General features: G+C 42.6%; 1 protein-coding gene across 1 annotated transcript in view; it reads right to left on the minus strand.

Annotated features, from left to right (window-relative positions):
- The window catches only part of LOC135539583 (nuclear receptor subfamily 6 group A member 1-A-like), a 118313-nt gene that overhangs the window by 4779 nt on the left and 85588 nt on the right, over window positions 1–27946 (minus strand). Inside the window, exons 4-7 of the mRNA XM_064965548.1 lie at window positions 3643–3873; window positions 3161–3216; window positions 923–1092; window positions 229–462 (exon numbers count right to left, since the gene is read on the minus strand). Of these exons, the coding sequence (XP_064821620.1) occupies window positions 229–462; window positions 923–1092; window positions 3161–3216; window positions 3643–3873 (691 nt within the window). The remainder of the gene's footprint in view (window positions 1–228; window positions 463–922; window positions 1093–3160; window positions 3217–3642; window positions 3874–27946) is intronic.

The raw sequence follows: 27946 nt of genomic DNA on the forward strand, positions 1-27946 counted from the left end.
AGAGACGCGGATGTGAATATCAACAGGATTCATAACAGCATGCTGTTCATATTATTGTATTGGGCCAGGAGCTTTGGCTGACCTGGTCACATGGTCAGAAAATGTATATTGTAAAATGGAACACACATTTCTAAAACACATTTCCAAATAGATGTCTGCTGAAATTGTGAAATACTTGCCACACTTCCATTGCTCAGCAGAAATGTCAGGTTAAGCAGGCCTACTCACCCGTCCTCTATCAGCATGGGGGTGGCCAGTGGAGTCAGGTCCTCTGCAGCCACAAGCTGCATCACCAGGGGGTGTGACTGGGGGTAGAGGCTGCGGGGCTGGGGGGCCAGCAGGCCTGACTGGGCAGCGTAGCTAAAGAGGTGAGGTAGCAGCTGGTAGGGGGTGTTCATGGGGGCATTGATGTACTGGTCCCTGACAGCAGCCGTGTAGCCACCACCCATCTCTAAAGAACGACTGTACAGAGAAAACACAATAGTCAGATATTCATTCAAATAAATACTGTACTTACACTAAATGCCATCAATTATGTTTTGGTATCTCATAAGTGTGCCTCAGTTGCTGAGATTTTATGAATAACTGTTTCTATGAACATCTAACATAATCAGAGTACATGGTTGATTTAGATAAATTGATGGTTACACAGAGAGATGTAAATACTACTACGTTTGGCCTTGCTGCTTGCAGATAGACACTATGCATGTCTCCAAAAACAGCAGATAATGGGCTGAATTCAATCTACAGATATCACTGCTAAATCTCAATAGATTGCATTCAGGCATTCTTTCGGTAGCAAACTTGGCAAAAACTAGGTAATGAGGTGGTACAATGTCAGGGGCAGTTAATTATCTCATACATGGACTAACTGCTGACAATGTTTACGATGCTCCCTCATGTAGACGAGTTGCTAACTCACTTGGATGATAGAGTGGAAGCAGGTGATGGCTGGTTGCCCTCGGAGGCGCCGTTGCTAGGAGAACTGTGGTCACTACTGTCACCGTTGTTGCTCCAGGTGTGCTCCGGCAGACTGGCTTCCTCCTTGAACTCCTGTCCCGACATGATCCGCTCAATCTCTTCATCTGTGATCTGAGAGAGAGGGAATGAGAGTGAGAGAGAGCAGAGAGAGAGGGAGAACAGAGAGAGAGGAGGAGAGAGCAATAGCAGAGAAGGGTAGATTGAGGGTGAGAGTTAGAGACATCTGAATTGATTAACATAACACTGTCATCCAGGGTATAATTATCCTAGGAAAACTTTTTCCACAGAGGCACACACACACACACACACACACACACACACACACACACACACACACACACACACACACACACACACACACACACACACACACACACACACACACAAGGATAAAGTACCAACAATATGGCTGTCCATGGCTGTCCTTACCACTTCATAAACACTATACAGAGAACATAATCTACAAAGCCATTTGCAGAGCATTAGCATATCAAGACTAAGAGCCTCTTCACACTTACGACAAATTATTTAAAAATACCATCGGTTCCTATTACTCAAATGTAAACTTGTGTACTTGCAACGTCTCAACCGCTACCTCTGAGGTAGCTCACAACACTCACCCAACAGTTGCCCTCCTTAGAGCAGGGCAGTGTAAACAGAATTGTCTCATTGAGCCAACACGCCTACAGCATAAATGGTAATAGCAGAGGAATGTTTTTGAAACAGCTGAAATGTATAGACATTTTCCTAATGTTTCAGACTTGTTTCCTTGAGTTTTTACCTGAAATTGCAGTAACAGCCTGCTACATGCTGAAATTGTTGCAGTAGCTTCTGTCTGCACTGAGCCACATAAAACTATGGAAGCCCATCCCCACCACCAAAAACATGTCAAATGTAGATCATACAAATAGGATCTGTTTTTGTCTTTTTCATTTGTAACATTGTGTGGTGATTTCAGAGGTGGAACCACAGGTCCCAGAGTAGTAGGGAGAATATGATTTCCCGGGGCCCAGAGTTTTTCCTGATCTGGTAGTAGGCTAACCTAATCAACTCCGGACCCTAGGTGTAGCGTATTAAAAAGGTATGTCATCACTATTGTGTGGATTGATTAATTCCAGTCAATAATTTGGAATTAAAAAGGCCTAAGTAGCCTAGCCACCCAAAGTCTGAAAATAAACAAATTTGATCACATTCACATTTTCTCAGAACACAAATAAATGGTCTTATTTTAGGCTATAAATGCATAGCTTAAGCTATAAAAACCGGATAAAAATTCAACCTGGTTTGTTGTAATGTTGTAAGGTAGGCCTATTATACTTTTATATTCGTATGAGAGGGTTAATTGTTCATTTCTGATAGGCTAACGTGACTTGATGAAGACATGCTGTTATAGCAACTCTGTGCTTATGTCTTGAAGCTAAAATGTATTGAGTGTAGCCTACCAACGAGAAAATAAACCCTTTAATTGTCTGCACATTGTTGCCTTATTCAAGACTGTAATATGGTTTGGTTGCATTATTCAATAGTGTAACATGTTTAAGAAGAAAGGTATATGTCACTGTTGAATAGTTTGTGCTTACTGGATAGTGGCTACTGTGACATTTACGGTGAATTTGAGCTGCGGAACAAGAATGTTGGGTTACCAGAAACGTAACGAAATGTAAGGCAAGGATGAAATGTGAATTGAAAAGTAGTATTTTCTTTTAAAACCCCACTCCTCAGACTTTCCTTCAAATCTCCTTCAAAGCATTTTCCCTGATATGAGATTTGACGATCAATCCACACCAATACTCATTCTTTCACATACTCACTACTTTACATGCATGCATTTCAAAGCAATATAATTTAGTCTTAAAGGCAATTACTCTATCTATCTTGGCTATGCCTAAATGACTATTGAAAAGCATGGCTAATTCTCCATCTAATATTAATGGCATAGACGGAACATTGTAAATAATGACTGGTGCTGCAAGCAATAAGGGATGCTGATTACCTTGTTACCTTGTTCAAAGCCAGATAATGAAATTATAAGTGAATATGAACATAAAAATAATCACTGTCAACAATGGGTTCTAAGATAATTCAACTGAAATGGAAAGGATTCAAATTCTGAAAAATTGTGAAATATCAAAGTCACTGTTGGAATCTAATAGTTAGCTGTAGCACAGTGAATATTTACCTGGACAGGCCCGATACTTTTGTTTCTCCCTCCTGGCATCCCATCTTCCCTGATTGCTGGAAAAGACAAATAACAGCCATAAGCACCCCAACAAGATATATGGGGAAGAGGTGCAGGGCATACACAACACAAAGTACAATTAAAATAGTATGTTTGGGTTTCATAACACAAAGTCCAATTCCTAGGGGGTTGTGATGGCAACGCTTGTACTGTGGCTCTACCTGGTGGTGGCTGCTATGATTGTGCCACAGGAGAAAATCAAGAAATTGTACAGTGAAACAACAACATTCACTTACCCAGTCAATCCAGCAGAGGGCACTAGCTACATAACTACAGAGCTGGGGGTCTGAATGAGAGCTGAAAGTTCTTGGAGCTCTTCTAATTTAATCTGTGGTTCTAGAACAATCTATGGTTCTAGTACAGTAAATTATAATGTGTGGCTCTCATCCGCTTGTCAATCTGCCTCATTGCTCTCCCCTTACCTTTGCGGTTCATTCCCATCTGTAGACACTTGAGCAGACGGCAGTATTGGCAGCGGTTGCGTTGCTTGCGCGACATTTCACAGTTTTTGTCTCGGCTGCATCGGTACACGCGCTTGTTGCAGATGCTGCGCTTGAAGAAGCCCTTGCAGCCCTCGCAGGAGATGATGCCATAGTGCAGGCCTGTGGCGCGGTCTCCACAGATGAGGCAAACACGTGGGTCAGCTGCATCATCTGACAGAAGAGACAGAATGACTGGTTAGATCAGAAGACAGAACAGATATCTGACACATTCACTACATGACCGTCTCATTCCAAAATCATGGGCATTAACATGGAGTTGGTTCCCCTTTTGCTGCTATAACAGCCTCCACTTTTCTGGGAAGGCTTTCCACTTGATGTTGGAACATTGCTGCAGGGACTTGCTTCCATTCAGCCACAAGAACATTAGTGAGGTCGGGCGTCTGCTAAATGATTAAAATGTAAATGTAAGATGTGTAATACCGATCTAACCATCATACTGTAACTTAGGGTCACCAACCAGTGTGTAACCAGTTGAATGTGAGGAAGAATGAGCACAGAGGGTGCAGACATCTTGAATGTTTTATTTAGTATGTCTGAGAAGAGAAAGGACCAGGCTAAAGTGACACATGCTGGCCTGTCTGGTGATTCGTTTACAGGCTCTCCTTTCTCTGAGATGGACACAGTGACAGCATCACGTAAACTCTTCAGAGTGTCTATAGTCTAACACCACTCAATGAAACCTGACGAGATTCATTCCGATTTCAATAAATATAGATTACATTGAAACACAAGCCCACATAAAGTCTACATATCAGTGAACATGCTGGAATTTGTGAGAATGGAATTCATTTGAGTTTATTAAATATATCAGACCAACTGTTTATTGATTCTCCAACTGGTAGTTTCATATCACAGCTGTCTTAGAAGACAAATACAGTGCATACCATTAACAGAGACTTCATATTTCAGCCTTCAACTTGTTTCCTCGAAGGATACATGGAGCAGCTTTTTTGCTGAGCGTTTCAAAATGGGAAATGTTGTAAAGACCGGGCCAAGTGAGGGCAGTAATTTGGAACACATGTTGGGGGATATTTGGGGGCTTGGGTAGAGGCTAGAAGGAGGGGCTGCCTTCGAGGAAGTAGTGGAACAGGATGTCTCAAATGAAGCACATTCAAAAATAATAGGTTCAATTACACAGTGTTAGCAGCTTAACAACATGTGGTGGCCATGAGAGACCCAGATGTGAAAACAGAATAAAGACAATATACCTACACTACATGACCAAATGTATGTGGACACCTGCTCGTCAAACATCTCATTCCAAAACCATGGGCACTAATATGGAGTTGGTCCCCCCTTTGCTGATATAACAGTCTCCACTCTTCTGGGAAGGCTTTCCACTAGATGTTGGAACATTGCTGCAGGGACTTGCTTCCATTCAGCCACGTGAACATTAGTGAGGTCAGGCACTGATGTTGGGCGATTTGGCCTGGCTCTCAGCCGGCGTTCCAATTCATCCCAAAGGTGTTCAATGGGTAGAGGTCAGGGCTCTGTGCAGGCCAACCAAGTTCTTCCACACCGATCTCGACAAACCATTTCTGTATGGACCTCGCTTTGTGCACGGAGGCGTTGTTATGCTGAAACAAGAAAGGGCCTTCGCCAAACTATTGCCACAAAGTTGGAAGCACAGAATCGTCAGTCAGCAACGGGTGTGGCTGAAATAGTCGAATCCACTCATTTAAAGGGGTGACCACATACTTCTGTATATCTAGTGTAGCTTACTACAGTAGCCCTTAGCGCCAAATACCAATACCACTGATGCTAAATAGCTTTAGCTTCACATTCATCTCTATATAGTGACAATAGGTGTGTATGTGTATGCATGCATGCATTCTTGCTTGTACATACGATATACTTAAATCTAGAATCCTTAGTTGCTACATCTATTTATGGACCTATACGCTTATGATATATATCCATTGATTCTCAAGTAATATAACTTATAAATGCCTAATGAGCTTAGTTTAACTGCCGTACTCCATCAGAAACCGGAATATTAACTTGTTTTAATACTCCAATGTTTGTAAACAATGTAAATGTAAACAAACACGTTATAGGCTCAAAACATGTTTAGAACTATAACTTTGATATCATGTCTGGCCAGTCCTTGCCTCCATAGCCCTGTCTATGAATTTGAGTGGTTACATTTCCTCAGGCCCTCCCTCAGCTTTGTATAAAAAACAGAGGCATCCCCACTCCTGTTTCTCTAAATAGCTACGGGATGGAGAAATATAACCACTCTCAAATTCATAGACCGAGCTGATGATATCAAAACTATAGTTTTGGGACTATATAAAGTGTTTGATTACATTTACGTTGTTTACGGCTTATATTCTGGGTTCTGGCGGGGAACGACAGTTGAGCTAATAAGCTCATGAGGCATTTAGAAGTTGTATTCTTCAAGAATCAATGGGTACATGTTATTAATTTGTGTTCACCTATCCACCAACACCTTTGCTAATCACCATAGAAACTGCACAATCTTCAGACCAGCACACTTCGAGGACACCAAAAACGCTGTTTAAAATCTTAACTGAAAAAATCCCCATGTACCTCTAGGCTAGATGATAAAACTCACCATGCTGGCAGAGAATAAATGAACCTAAATTCCCCACTCTCTGCTGTCCACAGTGTTAGTGCTACCCTAGCCCAATAATGGACTAAAGGAGCCTAATGTTACTCTGTATAGTCCAAGGACCATACACGGTCCTTGGACTACGCAAGGAGTGTTGTATGGCATTGAAGCTTGTCTGGAGGTTTGTGAACACAGTGTCCAAAGGGCCAGAAATATACAGAATGGTGTCGTCTGCGTAGAGGTGGATCATAGAATCACCAGCAGCAAGAGCGACATCATTGACATATATAGAGAATAGAATCGGCCCGAGAATTGAACCCTGTGGCACCCCATAGAGACTGCCAGGTTTGACACACTTAACTCTATCTGAGAAGTAGTTGGTGAACCAGGCGAGGCAGTCATTTGACAAACCAAGGCTGTTGAGTCTGCCGAAAAAAAAAACATGTAATTGATAATTGACAAACCGAACTTGGGATGGGCTGTCTTGGTAACTGATATCATAGTTAGGAAGCTAAGCCAGTGAGGGTGGAGTTGTTGTGTGTTATCTTGTGAGCTCAGCCAGCCATGCTACAGATCAGCACATGGACACATTCCAACTGGAAGCAGCCTTTGCTCCGCTGGGCTATTCACTGTAACCATGGTATCAACCCATCTGTTCAGAGCTTTTATGAGGGGGGATGGTGCGGGGGTTGAGGGGTGTGTTTGTGTTGGTGGATGGGTGTTGGTGAATAGTGGATAGGGTAGCACTAGCCCATTCATAGACGCTAACTACCTTCAGTGCCTATTGACGATAGTATCTTCTGGCCGGGGGAGATTTGTTAAGAGCCACAATGCTTGCTCTAAACGTTAACACGCATTGCTTGTGATACGGTTTTGGAAACAAAAGGACCATATCTTTCAAATCAGTGAGAAATAATTTTCTAAAAACAAAATGTTAAATTACTACACATCTTTATGTGGTTAGAGTTCCCACACAGCCACATTTCCATGTTTCAGTGCTTGTTTACGGAAAACATAGTTAACTACCTGTGCTTATTAGATATGTGTGTAAACGGAAGACTGACAACACAAATGTGTTGTCACTGAAAAATACTGTTAAAACAGTGTACAGTAAGTGTATATTTTGCATTTGTAATTTTTTTTATTTTGTTTTTTTTTCACCTTTATTTAACCAGGAAGGCTAGTTAAGAACAAGTTCTCATTTGCAACTGCGACCTGGCCAAGATAAAGCATAGCAGTGTGAACAGACAACACAGAGTTACACATTGAGTAAACAATAAACAAGTCAATAACACAGTAGAAAAAAAGGGTCTATATACATTGTGTGCAAAAGGCATGAGGAGGTAGGCAAATAATTACAATTTTGCAGATTAACACTGGAGTGATAAATGATCAGATGATCATATACAGGTAGAGATATTGATGTGCAAAAGAGCAGAAAAGTAAATAAATAAAAACAGTATGGAGATGAGGTAGGTAAAATTGGGTGGGCTATTTACCGATAAGACTATGTGTCATGTCTTGTTATGTCTGTTCCTGTCCTTTCTCTTCACTCTGTCTCTCTCTGCTGGTCTTTTTAGGTTACCTTCTCTGTCTCTCATTCTTCAGCTGTTCTACATCTCCCCTAACTAGCTCATTCACTCCTTCCCACCTGTTCTCTCTTCCCCCTCTGATTAGGTCTCTATTTCTCTCTCTGTTCCTGCTACTTTCAGTGTCTGATTCTTGTTTGTGTTTTTGATGCCAGAAGCAAGCTGTCGTCCCGTTTGCTTCCACCTTGTCCTATCCTGTCGGAGTCTGCCTGGCCGGTGCATCCTGCATTATACTACGTTCTTTTGTTCCATTGACTACGTTGGAAGAGGATTTATGCCATTCCTGTTTTTCATTAAAGAACTCTGTTTTCTGTTAAAACCGCTTTTGGGTCTTCACTCAAGTACATAACACTATGTACAGCTACAGCGATCGGTTAGCTGCTCAGATATCATATGTTTGAAGTTGGTGAGGGAGATAAAATTTTGATGTAATATGAAAGTAAAGAGATTTTATTTTTCTAGAACCCTACCGCAACTGAGAATCGATTCAAGTTTAGATAGAGTATTTGGTTGTTTTGGCTGCCAGAGCCAATAACCCAGTCCCTAGGAATTTGTAGTTGTCCACATATTCTTGGTCAGAACCGTACAGAGTAGTGATGCTAGTAAAACTAAATGCATGCTTTTCAACCGGTCGCTGCCCGCAACTGCCCGCCCGACTAGCATAACTACTCTCTCATAACTACGGTTCTGACCTAGAATATGTGGACAACTACAAATACCTAGGTGTCTGGTTAGATTGTAAACTCTCCTTCCAGACTCACATTATTAAGCATCTCCAATCCAAAATTAAATCTAGAATCGGCTTCCTATTTCGCAACAAAGCCTCATTCACTCATGCTGCTAAACATACCCTCGTAAAACTGACCATCCTGCCAATCCTTGACTTCGGCGATGTCATTTACAAAATAGCCTCCAACACTCTACTCAGCAAATTAGATGTAGTCTATCACAGTGCCATCCATTTTGTCACTAAAGCCCCATATACTACCCAGCACTGCGACCTGCATGCTCCCGTTGGCTGGCCCTCGCTTCATAGTCGTCGCCAAACCCACTGGCTCAAGGTCATCTATATGTCTATGCTAGGTAAAGCCCCGCCTTATCTCACTTCACTGGTCACCATAGCAACACCCACCCGTAGCACACGCTCCAGCAGGTATATTTCACTGGTCTTCCCCAAAGCTAACTCCTCTTTGGCCGCCTTTCCTTCCAGTTCTCTGCTGCCAATGACTGAAAAAAAATAGCAAAAATCACTGAAGCTGGAGACTTATATCTCCCTCACTAACTTTAAGAATCAGCTGTCAGAGCAGCTTACCGATCACTGCACCTGTACACAGCCCATCTGTAAAGAGCCCACCCAACTACGTCATCCCCCTAATGTTATTTATTTTCGCTCCTTTGCACCCCAGTATCTCTACTTGCACATCATTATCTGCACATCTATCACTCCAGTGTTAATGCTAAATTGTAATTATTTTGCCACTATAGCCTATTTATTGCCTTACCTCCCTAATCTTACTACATTTGCACACACTGTATATAGATGTTCCTTTTTTCTATTTTGTTATTGACTGTACGGTTGTTTATCCCATGTGTAACTCTGTGTTGTTGTTTTTGTCGCACTGCCCTGCTTTATCTTGGCCAGGTCGCAGTTATAAATGAGAACTTGTTCTCAACTGTCCTACCTGGTTAAATAATAGTGAAATAAATCAATATAAATATAAGTTTGTTATCCCCTTTCTCATCATCCATTACTAAATAGGGAGTGTGCTTCAAACATAATTCCCAAAATAAAGGAACAGGGACTGGTTCCCTCCTGAAAAACAGACTGGACTACTGGACAAATTTGAACAGTAAACCTATAAATGTGAAGGTTTAGAGATCAACATGGGAGACTGCATTATGACGTTTCATAAAGATACAGAGAGAAACAACCACAACTCTGGTCTTTAACGCCATTCTCAGCTATTACACTATGACGAGCATGACGAGCACACTGTAGTGAGTGCGGGGTGGTTGGTTGTTGGTCCCATGACCCAGTCCTGAAGGAGCCTGGTGAGACCTCAGCTATAGTGGGCCTGATTAATGCTACCTCCTCCTGAACCCATAGATTAACCCTAGCTGCTCTGAGCTAAGTCTTTCACTGACGGCCTTTGGTCAACCTGCACATCAGATAGCCGTGAACTTTCCCCTCATACAGGCACGTCCAGTTATGGGAAGCCTTAGTGAAAGGTGGTCAAGACTCTAACTCTAACTCATCATAGACAGTACCAGTCAAAAGTTTGGACACACCTACTCATTCATGTTTTTGTTTTTTGTTGTTGTTTTTTTTTACTATTTTCTACATTGTACAATAATAGTAAAGGCATCAACACTATGAAATAACACATATGGAGTCATGTAGTAACCAATAAAGTGTTTAACAAAGTAGCCTTGATGATAACTCTGCACACTCTTAGCATTCTCTCAAACAGCTTCACCTGGAATGCTTTTCCAACAGTCTTGAAGGAGTTCCCACTTATGCTGAGCACTTTTCCTTCACTCTGCGGTCCAACTCATCCCAAACCATCTCAATTGGGTTGAGGTCGGGTGATTGTGGAGGCCAGGTCATCTGATGCAGCACTCCATCATTCTCCTTCTTGGTCAAATAGCCCTTACACAGCCTGGAGGTGTGTTGGGTCATTGCCCTGTTGAAAAACAAATGATAGTCCCACTAAGGTCAAACCAGATGAGATGGCGTATCACTGCATAATGCTGTGGTAGCCATGCTGGTTAAGTGTGCCTTGAATTCCAAATAAATTACCGACAGTGTGACAACCTCAATAATCTGGTTAGAGAGAATGCCAAGAGTGTGCAATGCTGTCATCAAGGCAAAGGGTGGCTACTTTGAATAATCTCAAATATTAAATATTTCGATGGTCAGCCATCAGAAGCTAGATGAAGGGATCGGCCATTCTACTGTATAGGGTAACATTTTGGAGTGACAGTGGAATAAACCAGTCACATTTTGACTTAATGGGTGGGACAACTAATGCAAGCCAGAGCAAGATCAGCTAAAACCTAACGAAGGAACATTAAATAAACCCTCTCAAAGTTTTTCAGTTAGTTGGACGTCAAAATTGTACTGATAAACAATGGGAAACTGTAGTCTCCTCGTCCTTCTGCAGCTTGCCTGCCAATGCATGCTTGCCCCAACCAAGCACCAAAGCTAACTGGCTAAAGTTGGCTAGTTTGCTAGCTAGCTACTTCCACACATAAATGAGAGAACACCTCACTCTGACCATTTTACTCGCCGTAGCATATTTTCTAGAGCATTCTTGGCTAACTATAACTTATTTTCCCCTATGTTTACTGACACTGGTCATATTCAGCGGGTGTTGCGCATTCAGAAATTCATCACTGGTTCTGCACTCTGGTACACTCAGACGAGAGTGCTCAGAAATCGGAGTAGAGTAGTGAATTTGCGAACGCATGATATGCTAACTGGATAACAGTCGTTGAAGTTCTTGCTAGCTAACCAAATGACACCTGCATCTCTAGCCACCGAAAAACGATATGAGGAGAAAAAGTCAGTCACTCCCCCACTCATCCAATGGCATGACATGACATCCTCCTAGCAGCTAGCTAGCTATCAAGCTAATGTTAGGCTCTGTGTTTTTAGCTTGCTACATAAATAGATTCGCTAGCCTATTAGCCACATTATGACTGACTTGTGATCCTTTCCCTTGCTAGTTTGATTGTATTGACATTCCCCAGTGCTAGTCACATTCATCCGTTGTTGTCCATAATATTGAGTCATTAAAACTGAAACAGTGCATCCCGAATGGAGCCAGCAAACAATGTACCAAGCCAGCTGTGATTTGCAACCTGATAGCAATATTTTTTGGATTACCAAGAAATGTATTGGTGAATTATATTAATCATGCATTGAACTGGATCCATCTATTCTGCCTACAATGCCTTAGTGTAAGTTATGGAACGCTGAGTCAAATGGAACCTATTTTTAAAATGTCTTATTAAGTTGGTTTTGTATTATACACTAGGAAATGTATATTTTTTTACTGATATTATGATTGTCTGTTTGTTTCATACCTGCAAAGTAGTTAAAATGCTGTGAGTTCCACTTTAAACTTTAGGTCAAATGTTGTGTGCTAAACGTGAAAATGCTTTTTGCAATGGGAAGTAATAGTTGTAAATTTCGATTGGGAAATGCTTAATGGTTGTGTTTTGTATTCTTATGATTAGGACCTACTGGCTTATTATGTCAGAGTTTATGGACTGTTTATGCTTTAACATCATGCTGTGTGTGACTGCTGTCTTCCTTCAGCCCTATACACTGGTGTAGTGGTGCCTGGAGAAGTGTGTATACTCTAATTTTGCCAGAAAGTTCCCAAATGGCAACAGTGCAAAAAATCATGTTTTTCTATGATATTCTGCTGAAATTAGGCCATGTGTGAGGCACGCATGTAAATATATTCACTTGCTTTGCGATTGTTTAGGCTACTTTCTGCATGATTTCTCTATTATATTACATAATTGATAAAAACAACCTGAGATATCACATTTACATAAGTATTCAGACCCTTTACTCAGTACTTTGTTGAAGCACCTTTGGCAGTGATTAAAGCCTCGAGTCTTCTTGGGTATGACTCTACAAGCTTGGCAAACCTGTTTTTGAGGAGTTTCTCCCATTCTTCTCTGCAGATCCTCTCAAACTCTGTCAGGTTGGATGGGGAGCATTGCTGCACAACTATTTTCAGGTCTCTCCAGAGATGTTCTATAGTGTTCAAGTCCGGGCTCTGGCTGGGCCACCCATGGACATTCAGTGACTTGCCCCGAAGGGACTCTTGAGTTTTCTTGGCTGTGTGCTTAGGGTTGTTGTCCTGTTGGAAGGTGAACCTTTGCCACAGTCTGAGGTCCTGAGCACTCTGGAGTAGGTTTTCATCTTACATCTCTCTGGACCTTGCTCCATTCATCTCTACCTAAATCCTGACTAGTCTCCCAGTCCCTGATGCTGAAAAAGATCCCCACAGCATGATGCTGCCACCACCATGCTTCAACGTAAGGATGGTGCCTGGTTTCCTCCAGACATGACGCTTGGCTTTCAGGCCAAAGAGTTCAATCTTACTTTCATTAGAACAGAAAATCTTGTTTATCATGGTCTAACAGTTCCTTAGGTGCCTTTTGGTAAACTCCAAGCGGGCTGTCATGTGTCTTTTACTGAAGAGTGGCTTCCGTCTGACCACTCTACCATAAAGGCCTGATTGGTGGAGTGCTGCAAAGATGGTTGTCCCTCTGGAAGGTTCTCCCATTTCCACAGTGAGTTCTTGGTCACCTCCCTGCCTAAGGCCCTTCTCCCCCGATTGCTCAGTTTGGCGGCTAGCTCTAGGAAAAGTCTTGGTGGTTCCAAACTTCTTCCATTTAAGAAAGATGGTGCCCACTGTGTTCTTGGGGACCTTCAGTGCTGCAGAATTGTTTTGCCACCCTTCCCTAGATCTGTGCCTCAACACAATCCTGTCTCGGAGCTCTACGGACAATTCCTTCGATCTCATGGCTTGGTTTTTGCTCTGACATGCACTTCTTCCTCTTCTATGATATTATGGCGGTCCACAAACCAACATTAAAGGTGCATGCCGCCATCTATTGTGCTGGAGTGTGTGTGGTCAATCACGGTTTACAACATTTCTATATCCTCCTACCTAAATCAGTTCTTCTGAAAAAAAGAGCCCTACTAACTTCTAACAGACCCTCCCCACTCCCAAAATCGCTTCCAAACTCCCCCAACCCCGTCCAACCTCAATGACCCTACACTTCAATCTTCCCTCTCTTCAACATACTTACAACAATATAACAACACAACAACACATGCTCCACCGTTTCATCGACCATACACTCCAGACACAAACCATTCCCTTGCTTGCCAACCAGATGTAATAACAAGTTCAATGTATAATGTCCAAAGTGCAATCAAGCAAGCACCACCTATTTCTTCCTAATCTGACCTTTGAATCTTGGTCCACCGACCTTTCTTTGGAGGGCATATAAACGCTGGCCCTTAGGCTTAGCGTCCCATCTCTTCTGCCACACATCTATCAAAATGGCTCTCATCTTACATTTGGCCTCACCTCTACCCAGTGGAACACTAATATCAATTCTCTCTTGTTTCAAAGCTTTTTTGGCTGACTGGTCTACAATTTAATTTCTGACATGCACTGACAACTGTGAGACCTTATATAGACAGGTGTGTGCCTTTCCAAATCATGTCCAATCAATTGATTATACCACAGGTGGACTCCAATCAAGTTGTAGACACATCTCAAGGACGGTCAATGGATACAGGATGCACCTGAGCTCAATTTCGAGTCTCATAGCAAAGGGTCTGAATACCTATCTAATAAGGTATTGCAAAAATAGCAAAAAAAACTGTTTTCCCTATGTTATTATGGGGTATTGTGTGTAGATTGATTAAAATCTATTTTAGAATAAGGATGTAACGTAACAAAAAAGGGAAGGGGTCTGAATACTTCCTGACTGAATGGAAGCTGCTAAATATTTGTTTTTAACTCCACTGGTCTCGGGAAGAAATTACGAGTCCTCACCTTCTGAGACCGAGTCAAGACCGAGTATAAATGTATCTGACACCGAGACAAGACCGAGACACTCAATATGTTGTCGGAGACCGTGACAGGTCTCGAGTACTACAACACTGACTGCAACGTAATCAGAATCCTGCTATACAGATGTAGGAACTAAATTTGAGCCAGTTTGCTACAGCAAGAAAATAATCCTACACCAACAGAACATTTTTATTATTATAATAATTAACTGGTATTTTGTAGGGGTTTGATACATTTTCTGTAAGGGTAAATCAAGTCTAAAATGTCAGTAGTAAATACTTTGTAATTCATTTAAGCATCAGCTGTCAGAGCAGCTTACGATCATTGCACCTGTACATAGCCCATCAGTAAATAGCCCACCCAACTACCTCATTCTCAGATTGTTTTTTGTTTTTTTGCTCCTTTGCACCTCAGTATCTCTACTTGCACATTCATCTTCTGCACATCTATCACTCCAGTGTTCAATTGCTAAATTGTAATTATTTCGCCACTATGGCCTTACATCCCTAATCTTACTACATTTGCACACTGTATTTAAACTTTTCTATTGTGTTATTGACTGTACGTTTGCTTATCTCATGTGTAACTCTGTGTTGTTGTTTTTATCGCACTGCTTTGCTCTATCTTGGCCAGGTCGCAGTTGTATATGAGAACTTGTTCTCAACTGGCCTACCTGGCTAAATAAAGGTGAAATAAAAATATATATCGTTTTTTAAATTACAAACTTCAGATGCCTTTTAAACTTCAAATAAACTACACATTTCTCTAAGCCTACTATAAGACGTAGAGTGGGCTTTCAGAGTCCAGAGTAAGGTTCATGTATTAGAGCTAATTAGCCAGAGCAGGAGGAATGTATAGGAGGATAAAGCCTCTCCCAGATATACTGAATGGTGAATTGAAGACCTCTAAATCCCAGTGGGATTACCATTTAAATGGTACGAGGTTTAAATTCCCCTTAGGAAGCTCCTCAGAGGTTGTCAAACTGTACACACACACACAATAGGGTCACTCGGTTCCCGCCAGTAGATTATAATTTAATCATTAGTTAATAACGTGAACACACCGCCACCCTGAAAATAGTGAGGACCTTTGACTCAACACAAGCGTTGTTGAAGTGTGCAATAGATTTTTCAGTGACACAACTCCAATTTTTGGTCTTCTTCATGGAACACTCATGTAATGACTATCTATCACACTGCCATACAGATAACAATGTAGTACAGAGAGACTCCGTTGAATTAAAAAACAAGGCCTGTCAGAAGTAAATCTAGCAACATATCTATTTACACTCGTATTCAGAGGAATTGGGATTAAGTGTCTTGCTCAAAGGCACATCAACAGCTTTTTTTACCTAGTCAGCTCAGGGTTTCAAACCTGTGACCATTCGGTTACTGGCCCAACACTCTTAACCACTAAGCTACCTGCAGCCATATATGATGAGCATCAATTTGCTTTCACACACTACTACATATTGCAGCATGTAAGCACTTTATATCCAGAAAATGTTGATGTCCTATATAATGATTCCATGTGAAGTGACTTTAGCCTGATTAAAATGGGCTCTTGGAGCACAATGAGGACAGAAGCCTGTGGCCCAAGGAAGGGTGGAGGTATCAGAAAAGGTTCCGCTTGAGGTCTAAATCAAGAGCCCTTCAGTCGTTAAGCCCCTGTGCTGTGTGCTAAATAGAACAACACCTCCACTAAGCCTGCCAGAAAAGAAGACAGGACCCACATACGCCCTTTGTTTCAACTGAGAGCTATATTCTGTTTTTCAAATTGGCTGCCACCAAAAGGTGCTCTTTTTTGGGGACTACTGTATACGGATCTTCCTCTGCATTGTCTTGCTTATAAGTTATAGATCACCAACACCATGTTCTGTTTAGCTATTTTACTTCAACCCAAGCTGTGAGAGCACGTAAAATATTTCATTGCCTTAAAGCAAGTCTAAGATCACATAGTTTTACACTATGGATCCTCTCCTCCTCAATAAGCCATTTGTCTGTCTTACTTTAGCACATGAATGCATCAAAACCATATATTTCATTGAGCATCCCATGTGAAATGCCTGACATCCTTCAATGAAAAAAACACAATGACCGTTAGTTTCCTTAATTCACGCCAGCAGAGTCTTATTTGCCAAATATGTCACCCTCTCTTTCAAGTGCATGGCCACCATATAAACAACCTGCTTCACACCTTCACACACTTGATCTCAATGTGTCACGTCAAACTCTGGCTCCGCCTCACATCCCCCTATGGCAGCGAGTGGTCCAGTCTGTCAAATTGGTTCCATCCTGGTTCTGGTCACCCTCCCTTCCCCCGGCTCCTCCTGGATCATGTGACCAGGGTGATAAATCCACAGTAACGGGACAAGTCGAAGAGTTGTAAAGTCAGGCCTTTGCTTCATCTTGAACTCCACCCTCTCTCTCTGCAGCCTGGTTCCTGGGACCCCCACCTCACCCCTCCCTCACCCAGCCCTCCCACTGGGTCCATTAAAGCCTGCATTGTTTCCCAGGGGTCAGGCTGGGTTTCATTTCAAACTTTAACGCAAACCAGGAAATGCAATGCAAGCATTTTACACCAGTCAATGGACAAGAGACATTCCCAAACACCACTCCTGTTTCACACTGATCCAATAATGATATTGGCCTACTTACAACTACATTAGTGAACTAGATGCACAAGGTAACGTTTGGAGTTAACCCTTTCAGTAATCTTATTTCAGCAATTAAAACAATGCTCCTTATCAACAGGTTTGTTTATACTGGGGGAATAAAATTGAAATTCAAAAAATGTAACCACCCCCTTTTGGTAAATTTGTTAATGAACTGAGCATCTCTTTTGATTTTGTTCCATGGTTTCTCTCCCCATGTCCTATTACCTGTGCCATGCTGAGAAAAGAGACATATAGTGGCAACATCTTCCCTTTGTCAGATTCCCAGTCAGACAAAGGTCAATGGAGGAGCCTTTGAATGGATGACACTGGGACAAGGCCTGCTGAAGGGTATTACACTCAGCAGTTTGGACTTGTGTTTCCATTACAATCATGTCCAGCTGAAAGGGAGCAGGGGTTGAATGGAGCTCCTGTACTTTCCCCTGTTCCCTCCCTCCCTCTTTACATCTCTCTCTACCATACTCACTCCTTTAAATCAAATCAAATTTTATTTGACACGTGCCGAATACAACAGGTGTATGGACCTTAGACCTTACAGTGAAATACTTACTTACGAGCCACTAACCAACAGTGCAGTTTCAAAAAAATATGGATAAGAATGAGAGATAAAAGTAACAAATAATTAAAGAGCAGCAGTAAAAAAATAACAATATATACAGGGGGGTGCCAGTACAGAGTCAATGTGCGGGGGCACCAGTTAGTTGAGGTAGTATGTACATGTAGGTAGAGAGAGACTATGCATAGATGACAGGGGGGGGGGTGCAATGCAAATAGTCAAGGTAGCAATTTGACTAGAGGTTCAGGAGGAGTCTTATGGTTTGGGGGTAGAAGCTATTTAAAAGCCTCTTGGACCTAGACTTGGCGCTCCAGGTACTGCTTGCCGTGCAGTAGCAGAGAGAACAGTCTGACTATGGTGGCTGGAGTCTTTGACCATTTTTAGGGCCTACCTTTGCCTAGTATAGAGGAAAGGGTGCATACTTTCTCCTAACTAAGTACAGTACATGCCGACTCATTCTCTCTCCCGCTCTATCTCTCTATCTCTATGAGACAGTAAGAAGATAGAACCAATCTGCACCTTTCCAACAGTCAGCCACCATGCTGTTTGGTCTCTCCTGTCTCCATAGTGTTATGTTAATTTATGCAGTTGCAGATTTGGCTCATAGTCATGACAATGGTGGCATGTTGACATCGCATACTATACTGGATAACATTTAACCCCCCCTCACACAGTACTGTCTCTGGGAAGCAGGCTGAGATCTTACCAGGGATTACAGCCTGGGTCATTAGCATTGGGTAATTACATTCTAGCCAGATACCATGTTAATTCTATGCTCTTTAATACTATATTAGTCACTAGTTTGTAAGATTTCTTTAGAGATAACATTATTAAACATTATTAAAGTGAATCCAGCTCATTCCCAAAATATTGATTAAGTATACAAATAAACCAAAAATGTTGAGTTTCTGTAACAGCATAAATGGTAATGTTGTCTTGCATTCTCTTTGCCCTAAACAGCGACAAGTCTTGAGACAATAGATACTGAGCTCTGCTGTTCTCATTTCTATGTTTTAACCGGGCAACTTAGACATACTGCCGTACCACACACACATTAATTTGAGTTCCTTGATGAATACATCTAAAGGTACATTTAATAATAAAATAAATAGCATGTTTTATTGTGACATGCACCAGATAGGTGCAGTGAAATGTGTGGTTTTACGGGGTCAGTCATAGTAGTACAGCGCCCTTTGAGCAAATTAGGGTTAAGTGTCTTGCTAAAGGGCACAAGGACCGATTTTTTGACCTTGTCAGCTCAGGTATTCGTAGCAGCAACCTTTCGGTTACTGGCCCAATGCTGTAACTGCTAGGCTAGCTGCTGTCCTTTTGAACAGGTCTTTGATCTCAATATTGGAATGTAATCAATATTCGTTGACGTGTTTGGTTATTTCTCTGTATAGCTCCTTGGGTTCTTAGAAGTGGCTACAGTTACAGATCCCTAAAATCCACCAAGAAAAAGCCACTCATCTCATTTCCAAATTCAACATAACCTGTGACACAAATCTAATTGATTCTCTTCACAGACTGGGGCACACTATGACTGAGCGATTATATAATTGCTATAGCGTCCAATAAGAGTCTAAATGTTAAGTTTCAACCAACAGGTAGCAAACATAGGACATTTTGCATTTTTGAATATCATTGCTTTGTTGTCAAACATGAGCTTGCTGGCAAAAGTCCAGTGCAGCAGTTTGATATTGTGCTTGTTAATGTGGAGCCTTAACAGTCAGCACAACCTAATATGAACCAAATGGTGGTATTTAACAACACAGGCGCTTATAACAGGCTCAGCAGACTAACGGACTCAGCAGGCTAACGGACTCAGCAGTTTGATATTGTGCTTGTTAATGTGGAGCCTTAACAGTCAGCACAACCTAATATGAACCAAATGGTGGTATTTAACAACACAGGCGCTTATAACAGGCTCAGCAGACTAACGGACTCAGCAGGCTAACGGACTCAGCAGTTTGATATTGTGCTTGTTAATGTGGAGCCTTAACAGTCAGCACAACCTAATATGAACCAAATGGTGGTATTTAACAACACAGGCGCTTATAACAGGCTCAGCAGACTAACGGACTCAGCAGGCTAACGGACTCAGCAGTTTGATATTGTGCTTGTTAATGTGGAGCCTTAACAGTCAGCACAACCTAATATGAACCACATGGTGGTATTTAACAACACAGGCGCTTATAACAGGCTCAGCAGACTAACAGACTCAGCAGTTTGATATTGTGCTTGTTAATGTGGAGCCTTAACAGTCAGCACAACCTAATATGAACCAAATGGTGGTATTTAACAACACAGGCGCTTATAACATTGGGCCATTTAAACCCCCCCTGTAAATAAAGTCTGTTTCCCCCAGCACTCCTCAGTATTACTGGGGACTTCACAGAGGCTAACAGGCTCAGCAGGCTAACAGCCTCAGCAGGCTAACAGGCTCAGCAGGCTCAGCAGGCTAACAGCCTCAGCAGGCTAACAGGCTCAGCAGGCTCAGCAGGCTAACAGGCTCAGCAGGCTCAGCAGGCTAACAGCCTCAGCAGGCTAACAGGCTAACAGGCTCAGCAGGCTAACAGGCTCAGCAGGCTCAGCAGGCTAACAGCCTCAGCAGGCTAACAGGCTAACAGGCTCAGCAGGCTCAGCAGGCTAACAGCCTCAGCAGGCTAACAGGCTAACAGGCTCAGCATGCTAACAGCCTCAGCAGGCTAACAGGCTAACAGGCTCAGCAGGCTCAGCAGGCTAACAGCCTCAGCAGGCTAACAGGTTAACAGGCTCAGCAGGCTAACAGCCTCAGCAGGCTAACAGGCTAACATGCTCAGCAGGCTAACAGCCTCAGCAGGCTCAGCAGGCTAACAGGCTCAGCAGGCTAACAGGCTAACAGGCTCAGCAGGCTCAGCAGGCTAACAGCCTCAGCAGGCTAACAGGCTCAGCAGGCTAACAGCCTCAGCAGGCTAACAGGCTAACAGGCTCAGCAGGCTAACAGCCTCAGCAGGCTAACAGGCTAACAGGCTCAGCAGGCTATCAGACTCAGACTAGACAGGCTATCAGACTAAAAACAGCACCTAGAATAATATCCATACTATGCATAGGAACAAATGATTCATCAGAAAGGGATTAAGAACAATCAATAAAGTGATCAGGTCAAGGTATGGCTTTTTTTCATAGGGAGTATCAGATGGTGTTTTGTGTGCGTTAGATTTAAAGTGTGTATGCATCGGGGGTGGGTACTGGCAGGACTTGATTTGGTTTGGCTGGATCAGAACTCACATAAAGGTTCAAATTAAATGAGGGGAAAGACCCTAGAACGCCATAATAAGCAGGCGTTGGCATTGGCTATATTTAGCCTGTACAGATGCCACAGTTCCTGACCTCCCCCACTGTTATTGATCTTCACACACACAGCCTCTATCCCACTACCCCCGCATCCACAGACACACACATAAGCCCACGCAGACTCCCTCCACCCAGAATCGGTAAGAAAGGGGACTTCCTGCTTGGATGAGCCATGGCAGGAGTGAATTGGTGTGTTGAGAGACAGAGAGAGGCATCAGCGGGCTCCTTTACATGATGAAAGACTGAGTGGATTTAACCCTCTTTCAGCTGGAGAAGAAACATAACTTCCAGAGCTGACAGGATAGGACGAGCATGCGGAAAGGGAGCGGATACAGTAGCCCCTCCCTTCCCTGAAAAGACAACACATAAGAGACAATAGGAAACATGAGAGAAATGTTCCCAGAGAATTTGTAAACGGAACAACTCAGCTGATGGCTATGTTATGTGTTTGTTAAACCACTAGACAATCGATCACAATGACTATCACATGCCAAGATAACCATTATCAAACACATAGGGCTCAGCAAAGAGCTCTTGATCTGGTTGTCTCTAGAATAGCAGGGCCGCTTCAGGCATAAGCGACATAAACAGTCACTTACACAAGGTGCAAGTTCGAAATTTGGTTGTGCATTAGCAGTTTTTCTCTTGTTTTGTCAGTCAATGACAGTCACTCAATTAGCCATGTCAGCTAACAATTTTTAAATTGGTAAGTTAGTCTAGCCAGTTATCTAAAATTGTAGTAATCATGGCCGAATACCGACCGGGCACGTGCCCAGGGGCCCTGGCCGCCAGGTGGCCCCCAATGATTTTGTTAGTCACTCAGTCAGATATGGTAAAATCTGTACAACTGCAGAAGACTTGCATTAAAACTGCCAAATATTCTCTATGACCATGGCAAAATTTGTAAACTTACAAAACTCGCTCAGGGCCCTCAAAAGGATAGATGGAACACTGGCTGGTGGTAACCATGGTAGCACTGAGTGATGGGTCATACAGGTGTAGTATCTTAATCACTCTTTTGTTGCTGAGAATTGGAAACGCAGATGAGCTTAGTGTTTGACATAAATTCAATGAAAACCCACACTAACACAGGGTTATATTAACAGTTTTGCACTTTCCATGTAGCCTACTTTTGGCCAACTAATAGCCTAACCAACAAAATGTTCAAATCCTGTTGCTGCACTATTTTGCTGTGACAATATATGTCAAATTAAGATCCTACATCTGTATACTACTCATGTTTCAAGAGGTTTGGGGTTTCAAAGGAAACTAATAGAGGACCACAATCAATGTATGGAGGTTTTTACCATTGAAAGAAGAACAACTGATTCCACATTGACAATAAACTCCCCACTGTGTCCCAAAAAACACTACATTGATTTGTAACTCACCTGGGAAAGATAAATGTGACAGTCCCATTGACTGAGGACATTGCTAAGGTTTGAGTCATCTACAAAGTCCAAGGACATGATAGTTAGTAGGACTGACTGAATGGATTGGTTTGGGTCTGTAAATGAATAACTACAATTTCCTTCACCATTAACTTACACTTGAAAAGGGATTTGTATCAAAATGAAAGACTGATGACTCTTGCATGGCACATATAATCTAAAATATTAATTGAAAGGTAGTACACGCTGATATGAATTCAAATGAGGTGAAATAAAACGAAACTTTGTTAGGTTTGGAAAGGTAGTCAAAAATTGGCTAACCCAGGGGTTTAACACTGCCCAGTAGTCATCTTAACCTCTACTCCAACACATAAACAATGCTGACTGGGGACAAAACCTTTTCCAGATGGGCCACAGACACAGACCACAGATCAATACATATCTAACCCCACTCAGCAGTACACAACAGCACTCAACTACACATACCAATACCCACTCTACTACATTCAAATTAACACACATTGAAATATGGCAAAATACTCTGAAAAGATGTGAACAGTCCTCAAATATGTATTCACAAATTCATGAAAATTCATTGATTATTCAACAAAATACACAAACATATTTGGAATAACAGATATAAGCACACAATCCCCTACAACTATCAAGTCATTTATTGTATTACATATATGTATATCTTGGAAAGTATAGCAGCAACAAAAGTGACAAACTGGTCACAATATCATTACATAATGGGTTTCCGAAGAAGAAAATACGAAACTAAGAAACTGATTTGACAAAACCATTGATTAGCCCTTCAACTAAATGCTAGTCGGTTCTCTCATTTATACATGCTGATGTAAGGTTGCTTAAAGTATGGGCCATAAAGGCTATAGACCCAACCCATTTCACTCTCCCATCTTCTCTTACCTTCCCATGTATCCATTTCATGCTTCTCCCAGTTTGCCGGGACGCCATTCATGCACAGATTCCGCTAAAGAAAAGCCACAGGGCATGGGAGCCTCATGACTCTTGTCCTTCTCTCTTTCTGTCTCTGTCTCTCTCTCTCTGACAGACAACCTCTTCCGTCTACAGACTGTCCTCTCTCTGAGCATAGACTCCTAAGCCAACACCACTGGTCACTTTACTGCCTGGTCACATGACCACAGAGTTCAAGCCCTGGGGTCACAGCTTGGCTTGAGGTCCAATGATGGTTAGGGGTTATCTGAGTGGAACTGATGGTCCTATTTTCTCTGTTGATGAACAATGCTCCCCCTGGCCAAATTAGCCTCCCCTCCCTCTGCCTCTGGCACTTTCCACAGAGGACCAACGTGCATGTCCAAGCATAAACACAGACAGTTTCAAGCTGACAACACACACTGACATGAACTAATCGAGTCATTTCGTCAAAAGAAGGCAAATAGAGTTAACCAAGGTGTCAGTTCTAGGTAGCAAACCAGGAACAGTGCACTGGAAAAAAAACAGAGCCACTAGATAATGCTTAACAAGTGTAAGATATTAATGATAATTATGTGTTCCTGCAGGTGATCACAATAATGATCCACCATTTATTGTCACAAAATGAACCCACAAAGCAACATTACAACATACAGCCAATCAAACAGTTAACCAATTAATTGCTTGGTATAGTGTACTGCCATAACTAGTTCTAAGTGAATTATTTTGTCTATGTCTTTGTTTTTTTGCTTTACCATCCAATGGATTTTCCTCCTTCACCTCTCCAGTGTCCTCTCCAGGAAGCCATGTTATGAAGTGTCCTGTTCTGAACCAGTGGACCACGTATTCTACGGTTTCCCTGTTACCCTAATGATTCTCTACCCTGTACCCTCCTCTCCTGGGGACCTCACACTACCGGTCACCCATGTCCTGTCCAGTCAGGTCTCAGCCCACCGTCCTGAGCTCCACCCTGCTAATACCACAGCCACTTGTTCACTCTCCCACAGCCCCACAGGCTCACGACCCACAGCCCACCCCCAATGTCGATGCTAATGAACTCCCTCAGTAAGTCACATATAAGAGGCTTAACACATTCAAATGCCATAGAGGATAATGAGAGACTGATAGAGAGAGAGGCAGAATACAAGGACAGAGACATTCAAATTTTAGCATGTTTAGGTGGGGTGGATAGTGACCATTGTTCACAGTAGTAGTAGTACTAGTATCAGTAATAATAGTAGTAAAATAGCAGATTGATTATCCATCAACAGACCTGCTCTAGTATTGTAGTAGCCAGAGACAAGTCTCGCCGTCTCCCAGATTACAGTAATGTCGAGGTATTCGAGGTAATATGTACATGTAGGTAGAGTTATTAAAGTGACTATGCATATGCTTCCTTTCCTCTTTACCATAGCCACTGCCCAAGCCTGAAGCGGGGTTGTTTCATACGCATACAGTCCACACTCAAGGTTTCCAAACAACCAAACATTCAATGACATCCAGGAAATGAAAAGGAAATGATTCTCCAATCAACTTAAAGCATAGATTACTTGATATGGAAAATACATCATATGGTCTGTCTGTCTGTCTGGTCAAAAAACTAAACAGCTCCCGCGTCTAGCAAGGACTCCTCCCCCCGAAGGCCCAACTTCCTGCCTTTATCCTAACACACTTACCACAGTACAATGACTGGGCAAGTGGGGGAGGGGGGGGGGAAACGAAGTTACACTAACAACAAATAAATATATCTCAATCAGGTAAATATAAATCATAATGGTACGTACCTAATATTTCATCATATACATTCACATTTAATATATGTACACAAATGTACATGGAGCTCGGTATGTTCAGTCTTTTCTACAAATATGTCCAAATCAGCTCCAACAGCATATATAATAATAGAGAGTAGCAGCAGCATAGAAGAAGGTGAGGGGTTGAGGCAATCCAAATAGTCTGGGTTTCCATTTGATTCGCTGTTCAGGAGTCTTATGGCTTGGGGGTAGAAACTGTTTTAGAAGCCTCTTGGACCTAGACTTGGTGCTCTGGTACTGCTTGCTGTGCCGTAGCAGAGAGAACAGTCTATGACTAGGGTGGTTGGAGTCTTTGACAATTTTTAGGGCCTTCCTCTGACACCACCAGATATAGAGGTCCTGGATGGCAGGAAGCTTGGCCCCGGTGATGTACTGGGCCGTACACACTACCCTCTGTGGTGCCTTGCGGTCGGAGGCCGAGAAGTTGCCATACCAGGCAGTGATGCAACCTGTCAGGATGCTCTCGATGGTGCAGCTGTAAAACCTTTTGAGGATCTAAGGACCCATGCCAAATCTTTTCGGTCTCCTGAGGGCGAATAGGTTTTGTCGTGCCCTCTTCACGACTGTTTTGGTGTGCTTGGACCATGTTAGTTTGTTGGTGATGTGGACGCCAAGGAACGTGAAGCTCTCAATCTGCTCCACTACATTGGCGGGGGCGTGCTCGGTCCTCCTATTCCTGTAATCCACGATCATCTCCTTTGTCTTAATCACATTGAGGGAGAGGTTGTTGTCCTTGCACCCCATGGTCAGGTCTCTGACCTCCTCCCTATAGGCTGTCTCATCGTTGTCGGTGATCAGACCTACCACTGTTGTGTCATCAACAAACTTGATGATGGTGTTAGAGTCGTGCCTGGCCATGCAGTCATGAGTGAACAGGGAATACATGAGGGGAATGAGCACGCACCCCTGAGGGGCCCCCATGTTGAGGATCAGCATGGCGGATGTCTTGTTACCTACCCTTACCACCTAGGGGCGGCCCATCAGGAAGTTCAGGATCCAGTTGCAGAGGGAGGTGTTAAGTCCCAGCGTCCTCAGCTTCATAATGAGCTTTAAGGGCACTATGTGTTGAACGCTGAGCGGTAGTCAATGAATAGCATTCTCACATAGGTGTTCCTTTTGTCCAGGTGTGAAAGGGCAGTGTGGAGTGCAATAGAGACTGCATCATCTGTGGATCTGTTGGTGCAGTATGCAAATTGGAGTGGGTCTAGGGTTTCTGGGATAATGGTGTTGATGTGAGCCATGACCTTTCAAAGCGTTTCATGGTTACAGACGTGAGTGCTACGGGTCGGTAGTCATTTAGGCAGGTTACCTTAGTGTTCTTGGGCACAGGGACAGGGTCTGCTTGAAACATGTTGGTATTACAGACTGGATGGGTTTGGCTTGGAGAGGTTTTTGTGCCTGGTCATAGACAGCTGTTGTGAATCAACAAGTCAAGGGAAAAGATGAGAGGATGAGAGTGCATAGATGCAAGAAGAAATTATGCAGCAAGCAAAGTGATGATGCTGTATGTGGCTGCTATGAACTTCAACTGTCTATGCGTGTGATCAGGGATGTATTCATTCCAGAACAGAAGCAAATGGAATGAAATGGGAGGGACCTACCGGAATTTGTTTACTGGCAAAATGGAAAGTTTTGCAAATGTTTGGACTAATGATTACACCCCAGATCAGCTAGATGCAGGCAAGAGTGTGCAAGGCGGTGTTGAATGTGTCACTGTCTGTCACCTTGACTACTCCAATTTGTCTCTCGACCTGTGCACCTACGTTATAAACGTTCATATGTAGGCTAGGTTGTAGCAACCTCATAATGAGTCTAGGGCAAATTCAAGAATCATGTAGTAGCCTAAACCTATCGATGTTACATTGAGCTGGGTGAATGTAATATGAATGACAGTCATCCAATATGCTGTAATAGAAATGTTCATAAAAATCCTTCTCCCTAATATTGAACAGCATCGACCACCACTGGTTTATATGCACTAATCACAACACAACTCATATTCAGTCAAATGGTGATTGTTTGTGTTATTGCACTATTATTTCATATGATAGAAATACAGACAGTGCACCATTCTACACTTTAAGATAAGCACGGGACAGACAGATGCCATACATATGTTTTTGGCAAGTCTGTACGTCTGAAGGAAATGTAATGTGTTGAAGGGCATAACCTCAGTTTGTCGATGCTAATAGGAACCCAAGCCTGATGGTGAGGATTGGGGAGCTCGGCCATGGGAACTGGCCAAATGTCACTCTGGACCTCGGCATCTTCATCCCCCCCATGCACATGGCGAAGATAAACAGCAAAATCAGCCATTTTGCCTTTAACCTTGAAGTCACAGCAGACGATGGTGCCTAAAATGACATTGGTTAGTTATCAGGGTGATGTGGAGAGGCATTATGTTCTACAACAAGCCCTGAGGCCCAGGTCAGGTAGAGGCTACCCCTAAATGTCTCATCTCATGGATGTCCCAGGCCTTGTGTAGTTGGTCATGTAAATCCCAAACAATCCTGCTATATCTGGTTAAACACTGAAGGAGGTTATAAACAGTGAGATCTACAAACTCCACAAACCTGTTGGATGCATTTATTGTTTGTTTTGGTTGTGTTTCAGATTACTTAGTGCCCAATAGAACTGAATGGTAAATAATGCATTGTGTCATTTTGGAGTAGACTATGTTTCTAAACAATTCTACATTCATGTGGATGTTACCATGG

The sequence above is a fragment of the Oncorhynchus masou genome, chromosome 1 (assembly GCF_036934945.1).
Source record: "Oncorhynchus masou masou isolate Uvic2021 chromosome 1, UVic_Omas_1.1, whole genome shotgun sequence".
Taxonomy (NCBI): domain Eukaryota; kingdom Metazoa; phylum Chordata; class Actinopteri; order Salmoniformes; family Salmonidae; genus Oncorhynchus; species Oncorhynchus masou.